The sequence below is a fragment of the Vicugna pacos genome, chromosome 7, assembly GCF_048564905.1.
Source record: "Vicugna pacos chromosome 7, VicPac4, whole genome shotgun sequence".
Classification (NCBI taxonomy): Eukaryota; Metazoa; Chordata; class Mammalia; order Artiodactyla; family Camelidae; genus Vicugna; species Vicugna pacos.
In genome coordinates, this window is record NC_132993.1 from 49,272,966 (window position 1) to 49,295,859 (window position 22,894).

General features: G+C 43.4%; 1 protein-coding gene and 2 long non-coding RNA genes across 3 annotated transcripts; 1 reads left to right on the forward strand and 2 right to left on the reverse strand.

Moving 5' to 3' along the window:
• Window positions 1-263: 263 nt before the first annotated feature.
• On the reverse strand, window positions 264-8,222 carry LOC116278771 (uncharacterized). Its single transcript, XR_012074428.1, has 4 exons — window positions 8,071-8,222; window positions 7,524-7,606; window positions 5,337-6,388; window positions 264-2,803 (listed from the first exon to the last, which is right to left on the reverse strand). It is a non-coding gene; the product is annotated as an uncharacterized lncRNA (long non-coding RNA).
• Window positions 8,223-11,835: 3,613 nt separating this feature from the next.
• Window positions 11,836-14,034, forward strand: TWIST1 (twist family bHLH transcription factor 1). Its single transcript, XM_031674109.2, has 2 exons — window positions 11,836-12,844; window positions 13,375-14,034. Exon 1 carries the CDS (start codon window positions 12,200-12,202, stop codon window positions 12,800-12,802), a length of 603 nt encoding a protein of 200 aa, XP_031529969.2. The 5' UTR covers window positions 11,836-12,199; the 3' UTR covers window positions 12,803-12,844; window positions 13,375-14,034.
• Window positions 14,035-16,052: 2,018 nt separating this feature from the next.
• Window positions 16,053-21,003, reverse strand: LOC140697565 (uncharacterized). Its single transcript, XR_012074716.1, has 4 exons — window positions 20,842-21,003; window positions 20,343-20,659; window positions 18,519-18,608; window positions 16,053-17,909 (listed from the first exon to the last, which is right to left on the reverse strand). It is a non-coding gene; the product is annotated as an uncharacterized lncRNA (long non-coding RNA).
• Between the last annotated feature and the right edge of the window lie 1,891 nt (window positions 21,004-22,894).

Here is a 22,894-nt window from a genome sequence, read left to right on the forward strand (position 1 = left end):
GGTTACAATCACCTTTCACTTTGGTTACTGTAATAGCCTCTTTTCTACTCTCTCTTCCCTCAAAGAAAAGCCCATAGATCTTGGCGCATTTACTGGGTCAGCATTATTCCTGCCCTAGAGATGGTATTAAGTGAACACTCTGAGTTCTGACACTTGTGGTAGAGTGATGTCTTTGTATCATAACCAGAAGGGGCTGTTCCTTAAGTGGTTGTGCCATCCTAAGGAATCAAGAAAAGCACAGGATTGACATTTCAGCAGTCAAAGAATTAACTACCTTCCTACTCTTTTTTTTAACATTTTTTATTGATTTATAATCATTTTACAATGTTGTGTCAAATTCCAGTGTTCAGCACAATTTTTCAGTCATTCATGGATATATACACACTCATTGTCACATTTTTTTCTCTGTGATTTATCATAACATTTTGTGTATATTTCCCTGTGCTATACAGTGTAATCTTGTTTATCTCCTTCCTACTCTTAATTGCCACAGCCTCAGGTTGGATACTTCCCTTAGCACACTCCTCCAACCATTATATTACACAAACCTCTGGCTCTTTGAAATGACACAGCTGAAAGGCCTTCCTTCTCTTTCAGCGCAGGGTCAATTGCTTCAGCATCTTCTTTGCAAAGAAGATAAAATGGAGAATTTATAGATAATTTTTGCTATATTATATATTTTTTTCCTTCTCACCAATATTTGTGCCATGTCCTTCTGGTGCTCCTATGCAAAATAAAAACATTGTTCTAATTATTAGCTATAGCATTTGGGTGAGCAACCAGATTTGACTATCAAATAATTTCAGAAAACAGCTAGTGGTAATATTTGATTGAATATTTGCAGGAGGAAATAGTCTCCAAATTAATATTTTTAAAGCAAGTATTTTTAACGTTTGATTTTTGAGTAATAGATAGTACTCCATTTCACTTTCCTTCGAGTATATTGGCTAAATGTAGGTTTAAGGTAACACTAAAGTAAACTGAGGAATATCTGACCCATGATAGTACCAGTGCTTTTTATACATTTCTTAAAAGAGTAGTCATCAATAAACAATTATTTATGGAGTACCCATTTTGTATATTATGGAGCCTATGAAGAATATGAAAAGAGTGGTTTCTTATGGCATTTAGGCTACTTGGGAAGAAAATACTAACACAAGTGAAACAGACTCCAATATGAACCACTCAACACCAAATTGTCCTACAGAGAGTCTCAATGGTATGGACTCTGGAGATGCCATCTCTGTTGAAGTTCTGAATGCACCACCACATCCAAACCTACTTCCTGCTATTGCCTGAATACCCACTCTGTCAGTGTTGCTGGGAGACTGTGCTCCTTGTGATCACTTGGATGGAGGAGAGGGTAGGCTGAGGAAAACAGAGGGATGAATGATGATTCCTAGGTTTTCAAACTAAACAATTAGATAAATAATTTACTGATTTGCACAGGTGGAAGGAACAAGTTATTTGAGAGTGACAGTAAGTCCAAAATGTCTGTGAGAAACCCACATTGTAGTACCAAGTGGATAGCTGAATATGAGAGTCTTTAGCTCAGACAAGACACCACCCAGTACAGAAACTGAAGAGGCCATATGTCTCCTCTTACCATTTCTTGGCAGCTAGGATATAAATAATACTTGAACCTCCTCCAATTAGTGTCCTCACCCTGAACTTTGGGTCTTCAGGGAGTAAGACAAAGGTATAAGAACAGGTGCTCTTCAGACAGATCTGGATCATGAGTTCATTTCTTCATTTACCCTTTAAACCATTCCTTTTGCACTTAGAATTGAGTTTAAATGCCTCATCTCAATCTACAGGGTACTGCATAACTTAGTCCTAATTTTAAATAATAATATCAAACATGTATCAAGTGCCAAGCACCATTTTAAAAGGTTAGCACTTATGACTTTATTTCACCATCACGACAAGGTAATGATGTGCATCTCCCTTTCACAGGAACCATGGAAGGGTAAATAACACATCTAGGGTATACAGGTAGTGAGAAGTTGAGCCATATTTGAGCCTAGGCTGACTGGCTCCAGAATCTGGGCTGTCATCCACTACACTGTTCTGTGTGGCCACTTGGCCTTGCCAACAAAGGAGGAAGGGCTCTGGACTTCTAAACCTTCTTCTAGCCCTAGTAGTCTATGATTTCATTGAAGTGATTTTTTTTATAAGCCATTCATCCAGTTCTGCAAGTGTAATGTTTTAAGAATTTTATAGTAAATCAAAGTAAAATGGTCAATGAATTTAATCTAGGGAAATTACCTAGATTCCTATTTTTATTCTGCTTTCATTCTATGGAATTACTCCATTAAGATGATCCTCTGCCATACCTATTATCTCTTGGAAATGACAAAAGCTAAAGCATCCTTGTGATTGCAGCTTCTGTTGTTGACGTATTCACATATAAAATCCACTAGTCATTCTGTCTTACCAAAGTTTCCCATGAAATTCTCTCTATCCCATTTTAAATGTGTTAAACAAGGTATGATAAAATATTTTAATGAATTTCTGTAAAATACCTGGGTGCACAATTTTCAAATAAGAACCAATATAATAAAAACAATAGTGAATAAATGTTACATAAATCTAGAAGTACAGTTTATTTTTTCTAATAACTATATCAGACTATAGTCTGTTTTGGAGAATGACCCAGTTAAAAAAGAAATGAAATACAATTCTTTGGCAGTGTCTGCTCTTCAGGTATTCTAAGTCTGTTGATGTGCTCCAGAATTAACGTGTTTCGCTTTCTCTTTAGCATATTTTCAAACAATTGTTTCTCCTCAGTCCAAATACCGGTCTGTGAAATTAAAATTGCCATTAATGTTGCTTATGAGCCTCGGTGGCTGTTTTTGTTTTCTCAGTCATTATATACACTTCGTTTTCCCTGGAAATAGTTGTGCCCTTGAACATAACTACAGCTAAACAGGCCCATTATATATAGTTAACAAAGAGATCATGGTCTATTGTTTGTTCTTAACACATATCTGATAGTGAAATAGAAGAGTTTAAGGCTCTAAGACCTTTGATAGACACATTTCAAGGTTCTACGACCTTGGCAAAAGAGATGATGAGTCAAGGCCTTTGGGGTCTGGTTTCCTTGCTCTCTCATTGTACTCTATCTAGAATTAAATCCAAACTACAGAACTGGATAGCTTCAGCCACACTGAATAGCAGGCATGGAAAGCTCAGACAAGCCCATGATATCAGACCAAAGCCCACACCTGGAAAATTCACAAAAGCCCTAGTACCACAGCTTTCCTTTCTTCACAATTTTCCTTGCCTTTCAGTCTGTCCTCTCCAGTATGTCCCAGTGTCCTTCTGCTAGCCTGAGCCCCTCCTTTCTTGAGAAAACATCATATAATCTAATTGACTCGAAGGTGTTAGTGACTTAATGTGTTACCTCACTTTGGAGACCTTGCCATCTAAAAGAAGAGCCTGGAGAGGACAATGCCAGGCCTCAAATTAATGAGTGACCAGTGACAGATTTAAAGCATGACTATGGGAAGCAGAAGGTGGTTTTTGGAGGGAGCTCCTTCTGCCCCCACTACAAACCATTTCACTGCCTATTTTACTCATTTTTGGCACAAAAGTTTAGACCCACAGTTGGCCGCAAGTGGTTTCCAGAAAGAGAAGGAAACTCATTCTCATCACTTAGGAAAATGCTTTCAGGCTCCAGATATTGCCAAATCTTAGAGTTGTAAGCAGTCATAGCAAAAACATTTTCATCCATAAAACTGACTAATCAGACTAGATAATTTCTAACATCTTTTACATACTTTTCAACTTTTTCAAATTACCTATCCAATTACTTCATTTTACAGATGAGGAAACTGATGCCTCCAAATCTCCCTAAATCCAGTCATTTTTTCCTCAACATTATATTATCCTGTGCACATCCCAAAGCTACTACAATGGTGTTAAGTTCTCTTAAGTAAAATAATATACCTACCTTAGGTACCTTGTAGGTTGATGCAAGAACTTCCTAAATTTAATCACATGACTGTCTAATCCATCCCATGCACTGTGTGTCTACAGGCAGATATTTCTAAAATATACATCTGATCATGTTCTTTCCCTGCTTGCCATTCTTCAGTTTTCCCAATTGCATTTAGAATAAAACCCTAATTTCTTAGCATGGCACATAAAGTTGCTGTGATCTCAATTTTGTATCATTTCTTGCTGCTTCCACACCCATTCCACCTCCAACCATACAAAACCCCTTACAGGTCCCTGAAAAGGCCCTGCATGCTCATGCCTCCGTGCTTTGCCCATGCCACTCCCAGTGTCTTTCTTTCCTCCCACCCTTTCTACTTCTCATCTGGTTCATCCCTCTTCATCCTTCAAGACTAAAGCTGAGATAAAGTGTTACAGGAAAACAGTGATATATGTTTGCTGTTTTACTTACAAATACCCAATTCTGCTAAAAAGTTGAAAAGTATGTAAAAGATGTTAGAAATTATCTAGTCTGATTAGTCAAGTTTTATGGGTGAAAATGTTTTCACTATGACTGCTTATAACTCTAAGATTTGGATGTATGGAACCTGAAAGCATTTTCCTAAGTGATGAGAATGAGTTTCCTTCTAGTTCTGGAAACCACTTGCGGCCAACTGTGGGTCTAAACTTTTGTGCCAAAAATGAGTAAAAGAAACAAGGAGAATTGATGATATTAAGTTTGGAAATAAGTAACCAGAGAGATTTCTTCTTCTTAAGGGACAGAAAGACTATGTAAGCATCAAAGTATCATGCAGCTCTCAGGGAACCCCATATTCATGAGGCACCCATATCTATGAGGTTTTAAATATGCTGCCTTTGGTCACATCCAATCTGGCGTGCCTGTTCTCTGGCCAAGACAGAGAAAATCCATAGCTGCTCAGCAGGTAAGTATCAAGCCTCAGCTATGAAAGAAAGTATCTGTCCTGTGCCTCTCTAATAGAGCAAATGTATTTAGCTCCAGTGACCTAGTCCCCTCCATCATTGCTCACCCTTAACTTTGGACCTTTAACCACACCATCAGCAAAGAAGGGTGCTGGGGAGGGAGAGAGATAGAGAAACAAAACATGTTAACACTGTATACCTGTGTACCTCAGGATCTGGGTAGCATGGTCCTTCCTGCCTGTTTGCAACCTATCATAGTATATTAACCTACTCCATCTATTTCTCTTTCTTACTTTATGTTTCAAATTGACTCAATAAGCCATGTGACATGTGCATCTTAATTTGGTCTGTGGACCTTTCTGTATGTTTCTCTCTGGGACAGGCTTCCTGGGAGTGTATTTGGAGGCTACCATTGCAGTGAGGCAATTTCCCAATGCACAAAGGCATTCTGTTACCTCAGATCAGGTCCAGTGTCCTTCTTTGGCACTCCTTGAAAATATCTATTACAGCATTTGCCTCTGTTAGCATTTTGTTACAAAATTGTTTTCCTGTTTTATTTCTCTTTAGTCTGTGATATCCTTGATGTCAGAGACAAAATCTTCTTATTCAGAGCACCTAAAATTGAGACTTTGATGCATTTTGGTTAAATTACAAAAGAATCAATAAATGTGTTGCAATTAATTAGGGCCAGGTGAAACCAAAATTCAGGTCTCCTGAATGGACCATAATTAGAGCAATAACCTTACAATTTCTCAAGGTCTTCAGTGAGAATGACTCATCACTTACAGCTATGTCTTTCCCTGAGGTATCTGAGGTGGGAGGCCAAAGGCATTGATACTGGCTAACCACAGGGAAAAACACCCAGTTTGATATTCATGGTAGAGGAAATGGAAGATAACTAATGAGCCTGGAGCCTTAGCAACCACAGATTTCTGAACACCCATCATGGTTCGCAATAACAGCATCTGTATTCCCCCAAACATCCTCCTGCCACCATCTGGAGATCCAGTGACCACAATATGTTACCATCTTCACTGTAATTCTAAATAGAGCATATCTATTAGATGAATGTCAACCTTAATTAAAAGTTTCATGGCTCTCCACCCTGTTCTTTATTTTTTGTTATACTTGGCTGAGAATGACAAGGATTTTTAAAACTGAATGCCTACACCAAGGGACAGACAACTACTTGAAACAATCTCTGAGCAGAAAATATGAGGCAAATAATCCTGGTGCTTTTCTATTTCCCACTAGGTGCATTAATATTTTTCTTTCTCTTGTCATTTAATCCTTTTATTCTCCCTACATACATACATTCTCTCTTTTTCTTGTTCACTTGTTCCAGCTACCTCTTTCACCCTCCCTCTTCACACTCTGCTCTCTCTTGATGTCCTTATTTTTACTCTGTTCCTTGTCTCTTACCTTTTTCTCTTCTTCATTTCCAGGTCTTTTGGTCCATTGCTCAGTCCCTCCAGCAGGGTCTCAGAGAATGTGATTAGGAATGTTTCTGCAAAAAGACACAAATGCAAAGCAAAAGCATTGAGTTTCCACTGAAATGGGGATTTCCCAGCCTGGTTGTTATGGCACTCCACCAGAACTATAAAATTCTTTCAGAAAAATATCAAAACATAGTTTGTTCTAATTTACCTTAATTTATAAAGTACTCAGATGCTCTGAAATCCTTTTTAGAGAAAAAGTAGTAGGAAAGAGTAAGGTGACCTTAAATTAAGTCAAAGATGTGTATAATAATTCTGGGGAAGTGTTGGGAGTCAACACTTTTAAAATATCCTATTTTTCCATATATTTTAAAAATAATTTTAGTTCTTAACCTACTATGAGCATTACAATATAATTGACAAACCATAAAACATAATTTCCATGTAATTTTTCATGTAAAGACATGCCAAGTGCCTAGACTGAAAATTCAAATGTTCAAAGGCATTTTGGAATAGTAATATATATATATTTTTAAATTGTTTTTCATTGCCAAACTTGGCTCTAAAATTTAAAAGGTAAAATTCTAGGTCACTGAGAGTTCTGTACAAAATTCTGCTAATGTAAAATGAATTTTTTCTGTTGAATTATTTGTTGAAAATGCTATTTTTTTAAAAAATGCTAATAGAAAGTAATTATTTTCCCTTAAAATGGTAGGATTTTAGTATATTTTCTTAAATGTACGCTTTTCTTTTACATTCTACAATAAAGAAAAAGACTAAATCTTCCCCCCAAAATCAAAAGCTTGAAAGCCAGTTCATTTTTAGGTTTTCAAAAAGTGATGTAAATCAGAAATTCCCTCAAATGACATTCATTGATTGTGTGGTGTTTTTGCTATTTTGTTAGCTTTCCTCTTCTATAAGCTTCTTTTTCAACAAAGTTCTCTGGGAAATTGTGTCCTCTTGTGGTCACTGGCAAAAACAACATGTTTTTCAAGGAAGAATCAATCCAAACAATGGAAATAGGAATTAAGGCTTCAGGAAGAGCCATTTGTGAAAAAAGGAAATCCCTTGAAGTGAAGAGAGATGAAAATTGTGAGTAATTGGAAAGGAAACTTTAGCTGGAAAAACACAGAACGTAAATCATTCCATTTATATTTAAATTACTTGATCATCAGATGATTAAAAAGAAGAGATAAAAATGCTTACTGTGTAAGAAGATTGTGGCCACAAGAACAGCCTTTATGAATAACTGTATTTCTTACATTATTTCTTCAGTTATTCCAGCAACTCTGAAATGAGTAAAGTGAGAGCATATTTCAACAAGGTTAAGAAGCTGGAACACAGACTTTCTTGCATGCATACCCAATAAGGTAATACAGGGTAGGGGGAAGACACTTCAAGACTATATACTCTTCCACACTCTGATTCTTCTTTCCGTACAAGTTTGATATATTATTTCTCCGTATCTCATCCTCATTTTGAGTGCAGAATATTAGCTATTTTAAAGGTTTTATTTATTTGAAAATATGGCTCATTTGAAGTGCCCTTGGCAACTCAGTGTCTTGGGCTTTATACTTTTTCATTTTATTTCTGGATTGGAAGCTTCAATTTTCATAATTTTAGTTCCTTATTCTTGGAGAAATTCAGACAGGGAAAAGTAGAATCAGTTAAATTCATGAATTAAACTATCATTAAAAGAGAAAGAGAATGACCTCTTATTTAGGGCAAGGTGTTCAAACATTCTTAAAGCTACCTGTTTCACTGAAGAAGAAACACTGAGTTATCCAAGTCACCTGTACTGACACAAACTTTATATTCCACTTGAACAAAACTTTCTTTTAAATATCAAACTAAGCAATCCCTGTGGAGTGTTCAAAATAAGATGAAATCGAACATGTAGTCTCATCTAAGATGCACTCAACTGCAGCGTTTTCCAATCTGCGCCCTCTTCTGTGTGAATGGTCCTGTGCTTCATTCATGCAATCCAGAGAAATTATTTCGCAGAACTCTAAGCCAGAAGACAGGTGGTATGTCATCCAAAAACTGAGGAGAAAGAATCAGAACAGATTTAAGTACTCACTTTCTGTGCAAGCCCCAACTCCAGTATGTACCAGCTTGCTAACAATTCTATAGTGTGTATGTGTTTCTTTTCCCGCTCTAAAAGTATTTATAAATGTTGCTAAGAGAATGCCAGTGCATATTCAAGCTCTAAAAAGAACCAGATACATACATACTTATTGCATATGCTGATTATGAGATTCCTAACTCTGTTACTTTTAACAGTATTCTTTTTTCAATTTTTAATACAGCACACATTCCTCAGGAAGGATACCAAGTTTGCAGTTTGAAAACAAAGCTCGTTTTGAATTATCTGAGTGTTTTCAGTTAATTTTTTAGGGGATTTATTTTAGAAGTAGATGAAATGATCTAATTCCAATTAATGCAGTATTCCCAAGGAAGGTAGTCTTCTAACATCCTTCAAGTCAGGCTAAGTCCAGTCCCAAAGGGAAATTTCTAAGACCCCTTTTAAGAACCTGAAATTAAGATTTTAAAACTAAGTAAGCTTTCAAATGTTAAACCAAGTATTGTGGAAGTTATCATTATTGTTGCATATATAAAATATTTAGTATTATTTGGCTCTTCAGCACGTAAGAAGACAGCTTACCTTATTCTTGCCCCAGCAAGTATGGATAAGAAATCTGGTAGATAAAATATTAAGCAGAATATAGATGGGACAATCAGGCCAGGAAATGATGCAGTTTGCAAAGTAAGGAGTGTCAAGCCTTAGATGTTTTGAAAGGCAATTCATTTGGCAAGCTACAACCTTCTGCTTAAAACGTAACATATAAATACTCAAAACCCCTCATTCTCATCCTCTACTTCTTCGAAAAGTTCAAGAGAAAATTATTCTCAGAACTGAAGGCATTCATCGTGGCTCTGTCAAGAAGACTCTGCACCCGGGACTTGTTCTTGTTAGCTCATTCATTTTAAACCTTCTTCTAAGCATTCCAGCATCCATAGCATCACCTCAGTCCTGGGGATCCCTGTACCCAGTGGCTGAATGCTCTTGATCACCTAGAAGTTGAGTGTCCGGAGAAGGGCTGGGCTCGCTTGTTTAAGAACTAGTCTTACAAGATTGATGACTTTGCAAGTCGGGCTAACTAATGATCCCTGGCTGCTGCGCTGTTGCGGACTCGATTTCTCCTCCAGCTTCCCCTGCCCCCATTCCCATCCCCGTCCCCTTCACCCCAATTCCCCTTGGTCAGGTAAGGTTTCCTTTACACTTTGCCCACACTTTCCTGCCTTGCTTACCCATAGCCACAAAGGAAAGAGTCCAATTATTTGATCTCTTTATTTTTGAGTATTCAGCTAAAGGGGAAACCAAAACAAAACAAAATTAAGATTTGACATTTTTGGTCTTTAGAAAAAAAGCAGAGATAGGTAAAGGTGGAAATTTTTCGAGATATCTGCAGCCACGTTCAAATAAGAATTGCGAGATATTCTGCAATTCAGATTTACAAAAGATAGCACAGCAGAGAGTAGGGCAGGATTTCTGCCTGTTCTCTAACTGCTTCCGAAAGATCAAATCCTCTAGGCAGAAGATACAATCACAGCAGCGACTTATCTTTTTGTTTTAAGAAGACCTGCCTGTGTACTATTAAGTGGAGGTCAAGTAGACTAATTTTCAGACAGGCTTTCATTTTAAAGTGTGGAACCGACTCGCGAAGCAGACATGTTGGCACGCTGTAGTTACTGTCTGAAAGTTTGTAAAAATAGTGACGGACAAACCCTGCAAGTTGCCCCTCCCAGGAAAGCTTCGACTTGTTCGCCCCCCGCGGAAGGGATTCTTCTTGCCCTCACTTCCCCCATAAGGCTGCGCCCTTCGGCCTGCCCCAGGCACTCCAGAACCCGGAGTTTCCGGGACCGAAGCTGCGAGCCTCAGCGGGGCACAGCCACGTGGCCTGCCCGCGCGTCGCCTGGGCTCCCGCCTCCTCCTCCAGACACCGTGGGCCGCGACCCTCGGTCCGGCCTAGAAAGGGCTGTTTCGCTGACTTAATTCGCGCCTGCGAGTCCAAACCGTGTAGAGTGTGAGCGGACCTCGGCCTGCGCAGGGTACCGGAGCGCAAGGTACACAACTTCCACACCCCAAAATCCGCCTGAAAACCCAACTACTGCTTTTGACCTCTAGTTTGCTTTGCAACGTAAGGAATGAACATGAAATGGTTATTCTAGCCTAACTGGTTCCAAAATAGGAAAAAAAAAAAAGTCTAACAGTGCAAAGATGGGCATCTCTTCTACAGCGGCTTCCCTTCCCTTCCCTTCCAGCTCACCAACTTTTGTTGCTTCCGACTTGCCAGAATCTGCATTAACACCCTCTTAGGGGCTTTTCGTTGTTACTTATTAGATAGAAACGCTTAAAATGGTAAAGTATCCAAATAACTGGGGTGCGTCTGGGGAACTCGAAACATAATTGCCCACAGGATTTCCTAGAAGTAGGGGGGAAGGGGGAAGGGGGAAGGGGCTCTCGCAGCCGTCGGCCCCGCGTGTCCAGGCAATGTTGAGCACCCATCTCACTCTCTTATAGCCGACCTTAAAAGTCACAATGCAGGGCCTTAACTGAAAGGGGGTGGGGATGAGATGGCCACAGGGTCCTCCAGCTTGGGCTAGCAGTTCAGGCAATCAGGGCCGCGGCGAAGACGCTGCGCTGCCCACCTTCGACCCTGCTGCCTTCTCCATGCACAGGACCGCCTTCCGCGGGAGAACGAACTTCTGCCTTTTTTTTTAGCACCTTCGGAAGTCTAGTCCTTTGGGTGTTGGGAAGTGATAGATTGGTTCATTGTGGAGGCAAAAGAAAGGCCCTGATGCTTTTTGGGAAGGGTGAGAGAACAGGCCGGACGCAGATCTGCAGTTCTCGACGTGGCCACGTCTTCATAAACGCCCACGAGCTTAGGGCCAGCCACGGTGGTTTGGCCCTTGGGACTCCAGGGGCCCGTCTACCTGACCATCGAGTGGGCTTCGCCGTTGTCAGTTTTCTGGCCATTCCCTCCGCCCCAGCAATCCCAAACCCGCCCCACGGACCCAGAGAGTACTGGGGCGAGATGAGACTTCACCCACTGCGTAGAAGCTGTTGCCTCCGCTGCTGTCACAGCCACTCCGGGAGGCACCCACACGGCGGTGGAGACGGTCCCCTCCGGCCGCTTCCCCCGGCTGCGCTCGGGTGCGGGGGCGCGGCCCGCGCGCTCCAGCGCGGAAGGAAATCACCCCGCGCCCGCGGGCGGAGGGCGGCGGGGAGGGAAGGGGGAGGGCAGCAAAGAGGCGGGCAGAGGGGCCGGCCGCCTGGTCCAGGTCGTTTTTGAATGGTTTGGGAAGACGAATTGTTAGACCCCGAGTAAGGGGGGTGGGGACGGAGAAGGGGGGCTGGAAAGCGGAAACTTTCCTATAAAACTTCGAAAAGTCCCTCCTCCCCACGTCAGGCCAATGACACTGCTGCCCCCAAACTTTCCGCCTGCACGGAGGTATAAGAGCCTCCAAGTCAGCAGCTTTCGCCCAACTCCCAGACACCTCGCAGGCTCGCCGGCACCGGCAGCGTTTCCAGGAGGCTGAGCGGGGTGTGCGTGCGGCCGTTGGGCGCCTTCTTTTTGGACCTCGGGGCCATCCACACCGTCCCCTCCCCCTCCCGCCTCCCTCCCCGCCTCCCCCGCGCGCCCTCCCCGCGGAGATCCTCCCTGTCCCTCCTCCCGCTCCCTCCTCCGCGGGCCGCACCGCCCGGGCCGGCGCCGCGCGCGGGGGAAGCTGGCGGGCTGAGGCGCCCCGCTCTCCTCCTCTTCCCCGGGCCGCCCCTCTGCCCCGGGCCTGCGAGGCCGCGCGTCGCCGCCCGAGAGATGATGCAGGACGTGTCCAGCTCGCCAGTCTCGCCGGCCGACGACAGCCTGAGCAACAGCGAGGAGGAGCCGGACCGGCAGCAGCCACCGAGCGGCAAGCGCGGGGGGCGCAAGCGGCGCAGCAGCCGGCGCAGCGCGGGGGGCGGCGCGGGGCCCGGCGGGGCCGCGGGCGGGGGCGTCGGAGGCGGCGAGGAGCCTGGCAGCCCGGCTCAAGGCAAGCGCGGCAAGAAGTCTGCGGGCTGCGGCGGCGGCGGCGCGGGCGGCGGCGGCAGCAGCAGCGGCGGCGGGAGTCCGCAGTCCTACGAGGAGCTGCAGACGCAGCGGGTCATGGCCAACGTGCGGGAGCGCCAACGCACGCAGTCGCTGAACGAGGCGTTCGCCGCGCTGCGGAAGATCATCCCCACGCTGCCCTCGGACAAGCTGAGCAAGATCCAGACCCTCAAGTTGGCGGCCAGGTACATCGACTTCCTCTACCAGGTCCTCCAGAGCGACGAGCTGGACTCCAAGATGGCAAGCTGCAGCTATGTGGCCCACGAGCGGCTCAGCTACGCCTTCTCGGTCTGGAGGATGGAGGGGGCCTGGTCCATGTCAGCGTCCCACTAGCAGGCGGAGCTCCCCACCCCCTCGGCAGGGCCGGAGACCTAGGTAAGGACCGGCGCCTCTGCGCCCCTTCGCCGCTCAGGTAGCGGAGCGACTGACGCCCAGGCCGCGGCTCCCAGTTCATCTTGCCTTCCTCCCTGTCTCCCACTCCCCTCTCAGCCTCCCCCCACCCCAACCTGGCACCGCCAGCTCATCCCCGAGCGTCCCTGGAAGGCAGCTCATTCCCCGCTAGGGAGAGAGGGATGCGCCCTTGTGAAAGGTGTGCGTGTGCGTGAGTATGCGTGACAGACAGGAGGGAAGACTGAGAAAGATTCGAGGGTTATGGGTAAGGACAGTCTTGCCAGCGCCTCCCTTTCTTTTGGCTTTAAGTTTTCGTTCTCCTTAAAACAAATGTTTCCAAATTCCACCTCCTCCTTCTTTCCGCCCACCCACTTCCTCTTGCCCTTGGGCTGAAATCCTTCCAGGTTGTTCAGCGTAATTTCTCCGTGGTGGTGATAAGAACAGTGCTCACTAGTCTTAGAAAACAGCCAGAGACCTAAACAATAACCGATTTTCCCCCCTCTGGGTTTTTGCAGATGTCATTGTTTCCAGAGAAGGAGAAAATGGACAGTCTAGAGACTCTGGAGCTGGATAACTAAAAATATATATATATGCCAAAGATTTTCTTGGAAATTAGAAGAGCAGAACCCAAATTCAAAGAAACAGGGCGTGGGGCGCACTTTTAAAAGAGAAAGCGAGACAGGCCCGTGGACAGTGATTCCCAGACGGGCAGCGGCACCATCCTCACACCTCTACATTCTGATAGAAGTCTGAACAGTTGTTTGTGTTCCTTTTTTTTTTTCTTGACGAAGAATGTTTTTATTTTAATTTTTATTTTTTCATGCATGCATTCTCAAGAGGTCGTGCCAATCAGCCACTGAAAGGAAAGGCATCATTATGGACTTTCTCCATTTTTAAATGGTAACAGTCAGAGGAATTTTAAGAACACCTTTAGAAATAAAGATACTGGGATTAAACTGACTTGCAAAATCATAGTCAGTTAATTCCTTTTTTCATTCTTCCTCTGAGGGAAAAAAAACTTAAAATACAAAAAAACAACATTCTATTTATTTATTGATGACCCATGGTAAAATGCAAATAGATCCGGTGTCTAAATGCATTCATATTTTTATGATTGTTTTGTAAATATCTTTGTATATTATTTTTCTGCAATAAATAAATATGATTGAAAATTTTAAGAACCTTAGAGTTTGGTCTATATTTTTAAAGCTCAGGATTAAGTTGGAGGTAAATACCTGCTTGTTTAACTCTGGAGACATGCAGGAGGGTGAGGAAGCACTTAATATAAATAAAGCAGTGAAAAACTCAAACTAGCTACTGATAGGTACAGGCATGTTATTTAGAAAGACAGCTTTATCATCATTATTCCTGTTTGGTGTTCAGTGGACTTAGCATCTCCCCTTCCTTCATCTCTTATCAAGTCCCCAGACAGCAAAAACTTTAATAGTTAATTCACCTCACTTGCTTATATTTTGAGAAGGCAGCTATAAAACAGTTAAATGCAAATAAACACTTAAGAACTCAGCACTGTTTTCTCTTGTTACTGTAGTTTTGTCATGACCTCTACTCTTTATAAGGATTTTTAAATAATAGGTTCATTTCAGTGAAAGGATGCATAAAGTATTATCAGAATTACCTATCTGTACACACATATAAATGAATACAAATGCATAGAAAATAAAGCTTAATTCAGCATGAAAGAGAATTCCATTTGTAAAGTAATTTGCTTTACTGTTCTTTCATGAATGAGGATGACATTTAATTGCTAAAAAGGAAAGCTGAAGTTAAGAATATTTCCCTATGTTGATGTTACCCATTTGGGAAGTATGCTCCCAAAATGTATGTAAAGAACATACAGCTATAAAGTGAAAAACAAACAAAGAACCTGAACTTACAGTGTCTTCAGTAATTACTGTAAGAGTTACAATTTTAAATGCTATAGCTGCTCATTTTCTAGTCAGTTCATTAGCAAATAGATTTTATACAAAATTACACAGAATTTTTCCCTGGTTACTTACATGTATACAAAATCTGATGAAGTTAAGTAAAACAATAACAAGGACAAATAGTGCTTGATTTTTACTTCATTCTCGTTATTTCTAGGCCAGAAAAATATTGGCTATTGTAATTAATACCATTAGAAATGGTGATTTAGTATCAGTTCTTAACTTTTATATCCAGTTTACTGCATTTAAGTATAACTAGGGATGCTTTCACACTGGAAAATAATTTTGCTGCCTAATTCAAGCAATGACTATGGCAAAAAAAAGTGTATGAATCCAAACAGATCGTATTTGTTTAGCACAGGTTGAGGTTATGTTATTGCCTGAAGGTTTTTCTCCCCCTCTCTACACATCATTATAGAATGCTGACAGAACAATATTGTACATTTATTATTGTGTGTATTTTAAGACTATGTTTAACAATAAGGAGCCTGTAGAATTTACTTAAATTAAAAGATTAGTGAAACTTTGGGGAAATAATTTTTTAGATTTTGATAGTCCTTTTCAAAATAATAAGATGGGAAACCGATTATGTGTGGATATATGTGTGGAGTGTGTGTGTGAGTGTGTAGAGCAGAAATGTAAAGAGGGTGCCCTAGAAGGATGAGAGAGTATCAAGATGGTAATTCTCTTTTGTGTGTGTCATCGAACCACCTCCATTTTCTAAATTGTTCATGGAGGAATCTCCTTGTTCATTAGCTTGGTCTGACTATTTGATATTTCAGATTTCTTGACATACATCAGAATGGAGCTGACCATCCTTGCTGATAAGGTAATTTCCATCTTATCTCTGATGATATAGAAACTAGAAGTTTCAAAAAAGGTAGCCTTCCATTTGCCTTTTCTTCTTTTTCTATTCTGTTTCTTTGGGGGGGTTCTCTACTTTTCTCATAAAAGACTTGAGAGAAAAGCAAATGCCACATTTATGTTGAGTAATACTAAATACTAAACTGAAAGTAATATTTTCCATGAGATTTTCATAGATAAACAAATGAATGAAAGAAAAGTGGTGAATAATTTTACTTTGAATGAGAAGAATCCACAGTGGAAAATATTAACTATTAGAATACAATTTTCAGCTTGCTGACTATTTCTGTGTTCCCAACCTCCCTCACCCCATACACACCACAGTGCTAATCCTGCCTTAAAGTAGAAATGAAGCCACCTGTGTTTCTTTTTCTATCGTTTCCTGTTTTCATTTTATTTCATTTTATTTTGCTACTTATTCTTATTTAAAGGACATTTAGAAAGAATTGCCTGTTTCAGAAGTGAGATTTTAATGGTGTCTGGACCCGGGAGCTTTAACTCTTTAGCCAGAATGTATTCCCTGGAAGGAATGTATTGTATTACATTATCTTGGGTGAATTCTAAACAATTGAATAAGAATGTTTGCTTTACTGTGCACAGAATTTTTTTAATCTTGCTTTTAATTTCGTTGGACTGATAGCCTTCAGTCATAAGAAAGCAGTGAATTTTTGTTCCCATCATACACATTTTCCCTCTTTATGCACACACTTGGTAACAAGCACATGCACAGATGATAATTCATGCACAGTTGCAGGTACCCTCCCCAAAGTGGAACATATTAATAAAACAACGTTAAATAGCGGAAACTCACACAACATGTGTACTTTTTTCCCACACTCAGCAACAACACAAGCTTCTTGCTCCTTCGGTCCTCAGGATCATATTCATAAGGGAACTTTTTAAGGGACACTTGGCCTCTTGCAAAAAAGTCGAGCATTTTGCACATTCCACGGTTTGGCAAACTCAGAACTGGTTATTTTCTCTAGACCGGTATCAAGTTCTTCTCAGGCATATGATTTCACTTGAAGTTCTGCCCAGGAATCCTTCAAAGTGAGCGTTTGTCCCGCTCTCATGATGTCAGGCGGTTTTCCCTGCATCTGTAATTTGAAGAAAAACAAACAAACCTGCGGGGAACAAACGCCACGGAAACCCAAACAGAACTCCGTGGGGAGCGGGAGTCTCACCTGCGGCGCGCGCGGGAGGGGGTGCGGGCCCCTACTCCCCTGCGTGGGTGGCAGGCGGCCCGCACGGTGGGTAGAGTGACAATGTCCGTGGCCTCCCGGGACGGCGTGGACGGCCCCGGCCCGCGTCGGGCTGCTGCGCGGAGGCGGCGGCTCCCAGTGTCAGCGGTAGCGAGGGGAGCAGCAGCAAGAGCTTCAGGCAGAGGCCCAACCTCAAATTTCCAGAGACAGGCCTGCATTAGCGACAAACTTGGGTCGGTAGGGGGTTCCCCGGGGGGCCACTTTTCCAGAATTTTCCACTGGAGTGTCATAAAGCGTGCTGCACACCCAGCACCGGCGAAAGTGGGAAGAAAGTGCACCGGCAAAGTGGAAGGAGAACTAGGTTTCCTCATAATTTCGAAAAGCCGGCCACCCCACCATTTCCCAGCCACCTGGAAACCAAGCCCTCGAAAAATACAAACAGGATTATTAATTGTCCTTATTTACTGAACAGCAAATGAGAGACCCGTTAAACAGGGCCTGAGATATATTTTCCGCTCGCTTTTGTCCCAAGGCTCCAGGACGTGTGAGCCCACTTTATGTTCTTAGCAAATCAAAGCACGTGTCCTTTGAAGAAGGTGTGTAATTGGAGTTTAAGGCATGTATGGAATTCCCAGATGTCTATAAAGTAAGAAGGAGCATGTGGCAGGTCACTGGAAGGTGGGGCAGGTTAAAATCACTGGCACAAAATTCCGCCCTTTATATTCTCCTGTATAAGGGCCACGGAGATAAGCCTTGGGCAAGGGATAGGACGGGATCTTCGTGAATATCCAGCTTTTCCTATCAGAGTCACAGTAACCATGGTAAAAAGCACATGGTCAAGAAACCTCAAAGAAAACACTCAATTATAGCCGGGATTTCGTGGGCTCCCTGCAAGGAGATCGTTTGGGGTTTGTTTCAGCCAGGGCCTCGAAGGGCTGCCATCCTTCTTGTTTACGTGGACAATTTTCTTTTCCTTCTATTTTTTCTGCCCTCTTCGAGATTGTAGATGTGTCTTCGTAATTATGCGTGAGATTTAGGCTGGGGACAGAGGAACAAAATTCCAGATTAGGAAAAGAAAAAAAATTCTAAAAACATTCATACCGAAAGGCAGCTTTCTTGGGGAGAGGAGATTGCGAGCGAGTGGAATTAGATTTCTGCAAAACATGCAGTTTAAACATCTACTAGAGAGAGTGAAGTCTCAATGTAAAGCAGTCATCAAAATCAGCTGCTCACTTTTTCTCAATTCACTTAAGTGTACATGGCTGTGTATGAGACTGTCTAATCTAAGCGCGAGTTTGATTTGCTTACTAGGCAGGTTTGTTTGTTTGTTTGTTTTGTTTGCTTTTGATCTGAAGCCAGAATCGAAGGAAATATGACTTTTCTCCTTGGGTTCAAGACGGTGTCCTCACTTACCTGCACAGTGGAGCCAGAGGCGGGAGACATAAGGATGGGGGTCTTCCAAAGAAATTGGCCCTGGCAAGGATGGCGCTGGGAGAGGGGTGATGTGGGGTCATCTGGGGCTGGGGGCCCCAGCGAAGAGGGCTGGAACAAAACCTGCCACAGACCCCATCACTGAGGCAGGCGGGAGGGGGAAAGGGACGCGCCCGGGGTGACGCGAGTGTGACAAGTGAAAAGTTGAGCAGGTACCTGAAGGAAGTTTATCTTGCCCAGATGTTAGGGCTTTTTTGAAATGTCACGTGAAGAGAACAGATGTACAACTTGCAAATGGGACCACGCCTGTAAATACAAGAAAGGCAAATGCTTGGAGGGGAAATCCAGGCATAAATCATCAACCTCCTTTTCTAGATATATATTTTCTCCTTTAAATAGTTGCTTCCGGAAAGGGAAGGTGCATCTTCCAGGAGAAGTCACAATCCAATCCCCTGGCCAGCACCCCCACCCCGACCCCATCCTCTGGTGCCTTGGGTGTGGATGGTTTGGATAGAAGGCAAATTTCTTCCCCGCTGGAGTTTTCTTTCTTCACATCCTCCCTCCCCCACGTTTCTCTCTTGGTTTCTCAAAGACGTTTGATCCTCAGAAACATATCGGATCTCGGTTTGGAAAAGCTGAAACTAATCAATTGCCTTTTTGAAGGGGTAGAGAGTGATAAGAAGGGCGAAGGAATGCCAGGCCTGACAGACCCTAAACTTCCAAGATGCTTGGATGGGCTGAAAGATGAGCGGGTGATTCCTCCCTCCTGGGGCGGGATCCAGGGCTCTGGGGAATCCCTGCTACCCATGGGGTAGGGATTTTACCAAGTTAAATCATCAGTTTGGTTGAAAAGGATTTTTTAATGACTTGTACAGATAGGACTTTTTTTCCCCTACATGCAAGAAGGAAGTTGGGTTTATAAATACATTAAAATGAATTAGCAGTTGCCCAGTTGTGGAACAGTATAATTCCTTTCTCTGTATTTCAGAGGGATGTTCATAGATGTTATTGTGAATATTATCACGTGGCACAGGCCTGGGTCTCTGAGCATATTAAGGTTTTAAATATTTGAAGAGAATAACTTTAAGGTTGTACAATAAATGAACTGTGCTGTGGCTCTTCGTTTAAATGCATTAGACTATTCCTAAGTCTGTTAAATTGACATTGCACCTGGCTTATAAGTTATATAGCTACCCATACACACAGCTTTCTTCTTCAAACAAAATTTAAAAGTTTGCATATTTTTTCCACAATATCAAATCTAACTTTACTGACCAAATTTATATTATTCCTTTTTGGACTTCCAAAGGTGTGGTCAGAACTAAATATATTCAAAGTGCTTATATTAGCTTTAAGGGTTGACATTTTAAAAAATGCATAAGACCAGATAAACAGACATATCTTTTCTCTCTATAGCATTTAATCTAAATAGCCATCTAGCCATCCCAGGAGGAACTTAACCTTGATTTATTACCTTTGGGTGCATAACATATCTGGTGATAGCCCCCAGAGTGCCCTGGACAAAAACATCAGATCCTGCCCCTCTGGATCTGCCCAGCCTAGATGAATTTTGGGTTGGACCCCAACTCCCTGACTCTGCTATGTAAAGCTTTCCTCTGAGGCTTCCAGACCTCCATTTCTGAACACAGTTATGGACAAAACAGTCCACAGTTCTTTTCCTCTTTTGTTCTTGAAACTTACACCAATCAAAAAATTGTTACTATTGTTGAAAGCCAACAAGCAACAAACTCCAACCATCTTGGCACTGCAAGTTTAGCAATGACAGTGAATCCTTCAGAGAGGTCGGCTGATAGCACTCCTAAATCAATGTTCCATTCCTGGGGCAGAATCCTGCCTTCCAGAGCAGCATTCTTTTAAAATGTTCTTATAAAACCCTTTTACATTATGAAAGAAGGAAATTTCTGCTAGCCTCTTGCTATGGTTGCCTCTCGCTGCCTCATTCCACCCTTGACTCCTCTTGCTACCCCCTATCAACACACACCTTTTAAAACTTCTAACTTTGTAACATATAAAAGAGACCTGGAGCAGAGAATCCTTCTTCTTCTTCCTTTTCTCCAGGCCCCGACTGAGTGAAACTTAAAACACATCTCATAGATCAGTTTTCCTTCTCTGAAGTTAGGCACAGTCCACGACCCGGATTTTCAAATGGCCCAGGCTGGAGTCTGCAATATTTAATCCAGTCAGCTATTAAGTGTCCTCCGGCTAAATCAAGAGTATAAGAATTCTTCGTGTCGGGATAATGATACCAAGAGCAGTTTGGTGAAGGGAAGGGGGGCTGGGAGGAGGCAGCCGACTCCAGGGATCCTTTGATTTGGAAAATCCTGTTTTTAGAACTCCTGTCAGAATAATAACAGAGCAAAGACACATGAAAGAACAACTCTTTGTTCCAGGATATGGTTTTAATGAAATACTACTAACACACACACACACACACACACACACACACACACACACACCCCACCCCACCCCCACAAATCTACTATTAATAACCGCTTCTGAGAGTCCGCTTTTCCTTTACCTATTAGGAACCAGGAGTCCCGTAACGTGATCCCCTCTCCCAGTCTCCTGCCGCCTCCTTCCCTCCCCAGTTAAGCCAAAGTGGTGGTTCTGATGAGGCTCCGCCGGCAGATAACCGCGGACTAACGCTGCCCTCTGCATGGCGGCTCCTGTCCCTTCTCTTAGCAAAGACAGGCCCCCGGGGACTTGACTGCAAGAGCTTTGCCTTCTCGCTTCCGAAGGCGGGCCCCCGCACTTTGGGAGCGTGTTCTTCTGCTCCGTGGCTGGAGGCCTTCTTAGGACCCCAACACTTGTGGCACCGAGGGCATAGCGCGCCCCAAATTTGCCTGCCTTGGCTCCCTACTGACCCTGCTCGGAGCTTTTTTTGTTGACTTAGAAATACCCGGAGTGACTGCAACTAATAGAGCAAACGGGGCTGGTGGGAGGGGACCGGAGCCAAGAGGCAGGGGGTGGGGATCACCAGAGAAAAAGCAACAGCATTTGGGAAGGGGGTGGGGGGCAACCTTTCAGGCAGCGGGGACCAGGCGTTTTAGCAGCCGCGTCTGTAATCTGTACTAGTGGATAGATAAAACCGAGCCTGATCAAAGAGGTTCGTTCATAAATTACCCGTAAGAAATGGATTGTGAGGAGTAAAAGACACGTGTCGAGTAATAACCCTGGAGTCCGCTCGCCGCCAGCAGGGTTCATAACGCCCCCTCTCGCGGTACCCGCGCGCCCAGCGCTTCTCCCAGCAGGAAATGTATGTGGGGGAGGTCTCTCCTGCCCGGTCCTCCCCACTCCCACCCCACGCCACCCGACCTGCCGCCTCTAGCTTCCGCGGTAGACGCCGGGCCGGGCCATCCGTGCTCCAACCTTGAGATTTCAATACAATCGGTTGACTCTGGATTGACCAAGGGAGTCGTGGGGAAAAAGTTGGGGTCTTTTCATTTCCAAGGCGAGAAAATTGCTCTCTCAGAATAGGTGACATCTCCCCTCCAGGTCCTCTTTTAGTGTTCTCGTCCCTTCTACGATCCCTCTTGAGAGATCTCGGAAATTAGGAGTCTTATAGTTCAAATGTAATGCCGCCCGGGGAGTTCAGCGAGAGCAGAAATTGCCCGGGCAGATGTCTTCTGCTCGGAGTTTAAGTTTCGGACAATGGTGCTTTGCACTGAGGTTTGCAGCGCTAGTGTAATATGTAAGGAGCGGTTGCTGCCCTCTAAACTAGCACCAAGTGAATTTTCTTTCTCCGCCTCCCACTTCCCAAGCCTCGGACTCCCTCGCACCTGCTTCTGCTGGTTGAAAAAAACAAACGAAATCTAATGTCCAGTCCCGCGTGCTAAACGCTCCCGCCAGTTGTTCGGAGGACTCCAGAAACGCGTATTGGGCGAGTTTAGAAGCACTGTGGTTGGCTGTCTCCAAGAAAACAGTTGACAATGTTAAGAAGATAGTTTGTGAATTTGTGCGGGGGATTTACAAGGACAAAAGCCCATTACTCCTTCTTTCCCCCTTAGTTTTAGCATCCTCCAGATAAGCAGGATTTTGCTTATAATAGGTGTTTATGGTTCCAGGAATTGCACTTTGATCTAGGGTTTTGAGGGTGGAGTGTCTAAGGGGTCTCTAGACGCTTGTCTGATTTGAATGCTTTTCAGGATGATTTATGGCAAAAGGCTCCTTTCTGACACTTCCAGATGCCAAAGCTCTTACCTTCCAGGCAGGAGTGAGGGAAAACTGCTTCCAATAGCCGGGCGGATGGGAGCCCGCACGCCTACCGCGCCCGCTTGCAGGTTACCCTAAGCTGACAGTGTGCACCAGCCTTCTTCTGAAGCAGCTGATAACTCTTCCCCCGCCTTCCAAACTAAGGAGGAGGGACGGACCTTCTTTTTATGAGGACGAAGCTGCGGAGGGAAACCAAGTCACCCGCCTGTAAAGTTAGTCTATTGCAGTTAACTCTATTTTATGCAATTAACCACCTGCTCCCGCCCTGTTGGTGGTTTGGTGTTAATGCGATTTGACCCCAAATGTGAAGCGGGCGGGAATAAGCCCTCCGTTGGGACCCCTGGTGGTTTCACCCTCCG

Bases quoted from the DNA above. Each gene is read 5' to 3' on its own strand.
- TWIST1 (XM_031674109.2), top strand. From the start codon at position 12,200: ATGATGCAGGACGTGTCCAGCTCGCCAGTCTCGCCGGCCGACGACAGC.